The following is a 6,000-nucleotide window of genomic DNA, read 5'->3' on the forward strand; positions in this document are numbered from 1 at the left end:
GTGCTAAAGGAAGCATGGGAGCAGGAAGTAAAACTTTAAATCAGATGCTAGTTTAATAAAGAAGTTTAGAATTTGACCTCTTTGTCTTTATTCCTGGTTGTTTAGCACTGTGACATCTGCAGTTTTCACTGTGGGAGACAATGTGGTTTCTGGTAGTGATGACCGTACAGTAAAAGTCTGGGATTTGAAAAACATGAGGTCTCCTATTGCAACAATCCGCACAGATTCTGCGGTCAACAGGTGAGCAGCTCTCTGAGTTACTGCTTTGCTTAATTCATGCTTTCTTAATTAATTCTTAATTTCTTTCACATGTGGGAGTGGTTGAAAGTTGGTTTAGACTGGACATTTCTTTCCTGAGAGGGTGGTCAAATCCTGGAACAGTTTTCCTAGAGAGGTGGTTGATACACCAAGCCTTCCAGTATTTAAGAAGTATTTGGATAATACCCTTAATAAGATGCTTTAAACTTTGGTCAGGCCTGAATTGGTCAAGTAGTTGGACTGGATGATTGTTGCAGGTACCTTTCAACTGAAATAGTCTATTCTATTAATTCACTGAATATACATTTATTTTTTGTCCCTGAAATTAAACTTGAGATTTATAAGATTTTGAAAAAGGTTTGAAATGGTTTTATAAAGTGCAGGTGTGATCCACATTAATTTTTAGTAAGTACACTGCTTTTAAGAAGTTTTCTATAAGAAAATGCAGATGTTAAGGCTATTTGAGGATCTAGTACAATAAAAAATACCTTAATAGTTCGATTTGTTTTTTTTCCTCTTTCCATCTGTGAATTCTAGCCAGGAAAAATTCAGCTGCATCCCTTCCCATGAGCTTAAATTTGTGCTGTCAGTTTCGATTTGCCAGGCTGGTTGTTTCCTACCCAGGCTCCTCTTGTCCCTTCCCTGCAGGATCAGCGTGTGCGTTGGCCAGAGGATCATCGCCCTGCCCCACGACAACCGGCAGGTTCGGCTCTTCGACATGTCCGGGGTGCGGCTGGCGCGGCTGCCTCGCAGCAACAGACAGGTACCTGCAGAGCTGCACCTTCAGAGTGCCTGTCCTTCCTCAGGCAAGGTTAAAGTGGCATTTGGTGACTCTAGCTTAAAGCTGAGCAAGTGCCAAACAGCGCTGGTCTGAATAGACACGCTGTTAGTTATTAAAAATAACCAGCGTTAGTTGTTAAAAATAACCAAATTATGTGAAACGTTTGGAATGTTATTGGAGTTGGAAATGGTGTTTCAAGTGAATTTCATCATGATGTTTCCCCTCACTAAAGTGAAACACATATCTGCATTCTCTATAGAATGGAAAAAGTGTGTAAGAGCACTTCTGATGGGTTTTAATGTCTCAGTGTGAATTGTGTCAGAAAAATGGCTCACTATGAGGTTTAATGGTGATTTTCTCATAGTAGTTTTTTTTTTCTTTTTTAATTACACAGTGTCTAGCTGGTTTATATATTCCAAGCTGGATGGGGCTCTGAGTGACCAGGTGTACTGGAAAGTGTCCTTGCCCATGGCAGGAAGTTTGGAAACACATGATCTTTAAGGTCCCTTCCGACCCAAACTATTCTGTGATTCTATGACATAGAAACATAGAGTGAAAAAGTGAGGGTCAGTTTTGTGAGCTCACCTTGTATGATTTGGTGATAAATTTTATTTTTTTTTCTTCTGTGCTTATTCACATACATTCTAGATACATCCTAGCATGTAATAAACCATCCTTGCTGCAGCCATCAGGTTTTGTGCATTTATGGCACTATTTGGCATGGCAAGCATCACTAATGGAGCAAATCAGACTAAGTGAAATTAATTGGATTATGTCACATAAATAGGCCTTTTTTGGGGTTGATTCAGCAGTTCTTGAGAGAATTTAGGACAGAGGTCTAAGACTTACTTAATCTCTTTTAGATTTTTTTCTAATTTAGGTGGGTTTTTAAATTTATTGTAGTCTGGAGGCAGTGTTTTGTGTGTGTGTGCATGTCTTCTTTTTTCCCTTAGTATTTCAATTTAGGGTGACACTACTGAAATAATGACTTTTTTTTTTTTTTAACATGAATGCTGGTCAGACGCCTATTTTGGACATTTTTGTTGCTAATGAACTATCTTCATCAATATGACATTCTTCCTGCTGCAGTATTATCCCTCCTCAATTATGAACAATATGGACACTTAATCTTGCAGGCTTGTTACAAAGTAGTTGCCTGCAAGTAGTTCATTATTTTAAGACTGCTTTTATAAATAGAAACGCTAAAATCAAAATTTGATTTGCTTTTGTAAAGAAAATGTAACTAGATAGCAAACAGACCTTGGAAAACTTTGATGCACCTTTTTGTATGCATCTGTCCTTACGGATGCAGTGCTGGTGCCGAGGAGTCACATCATTATGAAAACTTTTACTTTGCAGATGCAGGTGACAGTGACCTTTAGGATTCCCAAGGGCTGCTAGCAAAGAATAGGCTGAGGATGGGCAGGGTTGCATTTTGAGTTGCAGTGAGCTGTTGGCCCGGCAGTTCCCCAGTCCGTGTCAGTAACGATGCTGTCTCCCGCGCGGTGGCAGGGGCACAGGAGGATGGTTTGCTGCACAGCCTGGTGCGAGGACCACCCCATCTGCAACCTCTTCACGTGTGGGTTTGACCGCCAGGCCATCGGCTGGAACATCAACATCCCTGCTTTGCTACAGGAGAAGTGAAGTGCTGAGAGTTTCTGCGTTTGTGTCGCCGTGGACTTCTACACCTGGGCAGACTTTTCTGAACACTGGTCTGCTGTCGCTGTAAAAGCTCTTCCGTGATGGGAGACTTGAGCAAGTGTTGTTCTTGTTACCACATTGTGCACAGTTTGCATGGGTTGTACAGAAAAATGTGATTTTTTTAAAAATTAGTTTGTCTTGTGTATGAAATTTTATATTTTGGCATCCACTGGTCAATATGTTCACTGTTGCGTAGAGCACATAAATGTTCATAAGTTATTTAGCATTTAATAGTTACACAGTAGGGCATTACATTTGTGACATAAATGTGAAACTTATGTAATTACTGTAGAGAGTGTATACAGTCTGTTACATTTTTCCATGACTCTACATATCTGCCTTGTGTTAAAAGGAATCTGCAGGGCTAAAACTTTGAAATGAAGTGTGAGTTTCACTAGTTGTATGATTGTAAACATTTTCCTGTTTGCATCTGATTTGAATATTTTTTTTAGTGCTGCCATATAGTGCAACTTCAACTCCATTTTTACTCTGGTTACTAGAGAAATAGTAGATTTGAGAAGGAAAATGCAAGCAACTTGTAGTGAGAATAGACTGCCAGGTTTATTTGTAATCTTTTTTGTACTTTTTATTTTGAAAAAAGGAAAATATTCATGCTGCCCTCCTTATATAAAGTGATTCTGAAACCTCATCACATTTCATATTAGCAAAAATCCAGACTATTACGATTCTAATCACTGAAATCTAGTCAAGCAAATTCTGAAGCACTTTAGTTTATAGCTATTGTTATAAACCATTTATGAAAGTTTGACTTTACCAGTGAATGTGAGCTAACCTTTGTAAGAAGGATTAATTACTTTTGGTGATCTGCCCAGAAAGGAAATAGTTTATTTGGGGGTTGATGATTTTGTTTATGTACCTACAGTGAGCATACTTTTGTGTTCACTTCCCATATTTTTATTTTGAGCCAGCAATACAAAGTAAATGAGTACTACCTCAAAAATGAATGTTGGTCAAGATGCATTGAATCTCTCTGTAGCCTAGAAAAAAGCACCTTTGGTCTCTGGCTGAAGTACTATCTCTGACAGGAGAGGAAAGACAATCATACTACATGTGATCCTTAAGGTAGTTAACACATAAAGCTAGTGGAGCAATACACTAGGTCAGCATTGTGTGTCACCCAGCCATGACAGGGGCACTGCAGTCTCTGTCCTGTTCCAAAAGGGGGTAATTAGCATAGATCTCCCTTTCCACCAAATGATCTTACTCTGGTTTTGCTTCACACTGTGTTTAGCTGCTTTTGCACTGGCAGTGGGGTGTTACTCTGCAGCTGCTGCTATCCGTGAATGCAGGTGGCAGCTGGTGTCTCGGGAGGAATGGAAAGGCAGCTTCAGACAGACACTTGTTTTTGGCTGAAGGGAGATGCTGCCCCTGACTGTCTGACATATCACAGTATAAGATGAAGTGTGGAGGTGAGGAAAGGTGCACTCTGAAAGTGGGAATCTTTTGGTTCATGGTGGGTTGGCTGATGTATTAGGAGCTTTTTATGTCATCACCATGATTCTGTGTGACTACAGCTGTGCTTATGTCCTCTGCATCACTGTTTGTAATGACATTGACATGTGTTAATTGGTTCTCCTGTTAACTAACATTTGTGTGGCATGGGAGTATAGTGGGATGGGATAATGAATGCATCAGTGAGGAATGGAAGGAAAATGGGGGTCCTACCCATTGTTTTGGACTGTAACATTAAGGAAACTCAAAATACTTAATGGAGAATATATGTAGTGTCTTTGTAGTATATGTCATCAGAGTGGTTTGATCCCTTGTTTTTTTCTGTTGCTGGGTTTGGATTTTTCCTTGAGATAGAAGATGGACAACTGTGCTGAAGTAGTCTTAAATACTAAAACTAGTGAGGTTGCAGAAAGCAGCTGCAGAATTTTAAGTCTTATGGTGGTAAGAGTTAAATGATGGTGACAATGTTTCTTTTTCACTTTTTTCCTCCTGGGTTTTTTGCTCTGGGTTAAAGCCATTTGATGTTGGGTTACAGGTTTTATTCCTTAAGAAAACAAGAGTCACTTTCTTTTAGTTGGCAACAGAGAGAACTTTACAAAGGTTTATGCTGTTTAAAAAAAAAAAAAGAGAAAAAAAATATCTGGCCAGTACAAGCAGTTTCTCCAGCACAGCCTGCATGTAGGATCTGGACAATGGCTCTCCTTTATTACCTGAGGCAGAGGAGAGGGTCACTGGCTTTGGTCCTGCTGAACTAAAGTGTCTAAGCTTCTCTCAAACATATGTAGTACAAAACCACTGGACTCTATGCAGTTTAATCATCACTGCTGCAAACTTTTTATATCACCAGAGGGACCATCCTCTGGCACCAGGAATGGGTGATTACGTGGTTTCATTTTGAAAAGAATCAACCAAACAAGGTGCTAGAGCCACGTTCTTATGAGCAGGCTAATACTTAAATCAGCTGAACACTGAACTATCACTTAGTTTAGTTTTCTATACTGTAGTGAACGGTAAGCCAAACTGCCATTCCCCTTGAAGCTAAACATATGAGCAGGGGTCGTGAATATACTACATTGACTAAATATGTGCAAAACATTTCATGGCTCTAAATGTTCTAAAGAGTGTTTTTTCAGCACTGAACAATGTCCAGCATTTCATTAAATGGAGCAGAGTTGCAGTTACAATTTCAGTATTGTGCAGAATTTCACAGAAAACTCATCACTGGGCAAAACCAAGCTTTTGTGTCTTTATCTCAAGCAATGCACATCAATTTTCACAAAGTTTGTGTATACTTTACAATCAGAAAGATCTGGAATGAAACATCTTATTTGTTGCCTAAATCTGTGAAAACTACCTTTTGGGGAAAAGAATTTATAAGTTATGTGGAACCACTTTTTATTATTCTGCTAATTTGTTTTTAGATGTAAAATGTTTTTCTTCATTACAATTCAAAATGCATTAAAACATTCAACAATTTATTTTTGCAATTTGCTGTTTTTCTGTGTTGCATTAAATTGCTATTGATGTCAATATTTCAATTTTTTGTAGTCAAAGGAACTCCCTATTCATTTTCTACTATTTTCTATTAAAAAAGTTTGTTTCTGAGGCATTGATGAGCACAGTTTGGAAGAGAAGGCCAAGTCTGTTTATTAGAGTAGGTCTTCTGTATCACTAATGGCTATGCTGCCAGTAAAGTATCTAGACTGAAAGCATGTTCAGGACTGCATTTGTAGTGTCTTCTCCCATTCTGTATGAAAAAAAAAATTGTAATTGCATCTTCTTATGCA

The 6,000-nt window shown here is 38.7% G+C and overlaps 1 protein-coding gene across 3 annotated transcripts in view; it reads left to right on the forward strand.

Annotated features, from left to right (window-relative positions):
• Positions 1 to 5,700, forward strand: part of WDR37 (WD repeat domain 37) — a 46,282-nt gene extending 40,582 nt beyond the window's left edge. For all 3 annotated transcript variants that reach the window (XM_085563683.1, XM_021528818.4, XM_021528819.4), the window contains 3 exons: positions 106 to 240; positions 907 to 1,021; positions 2,552 to 5,700. In XM_085563683.1, coding sequence (XP_085419809.1) covers positions 106 to 240; positions 907 to 1,021; positions 2,552 to 2,683 — 382 coding nt within the window. In that variant the 3' untranslated portion in view covers positions 2,684 to 5,700. The remainder of the gene's footprint in view (positions 1 to 105; positions 241 to 906; positions 1,022 to 2,551) is intronic.
• Positions 5,701 to 6,000: the final 300 nt, after the last annotated feature.

The sequence above is a fragment of the Lonchura striata genome, chromosome 2 (genome assembly GCF_050655825.1).
Source record: "Lonchura striata isolate lonStrDom1 chromosome 2, ASM5065582v1, whole genome shotgun sequence".
NCBI classification, from domain to species: domain Eukaryota; kingdom Metazoa; phylum Chordata; class Aves; order Passeriformes; family Estrildidae; genus Lonchura; species Lonchura striata.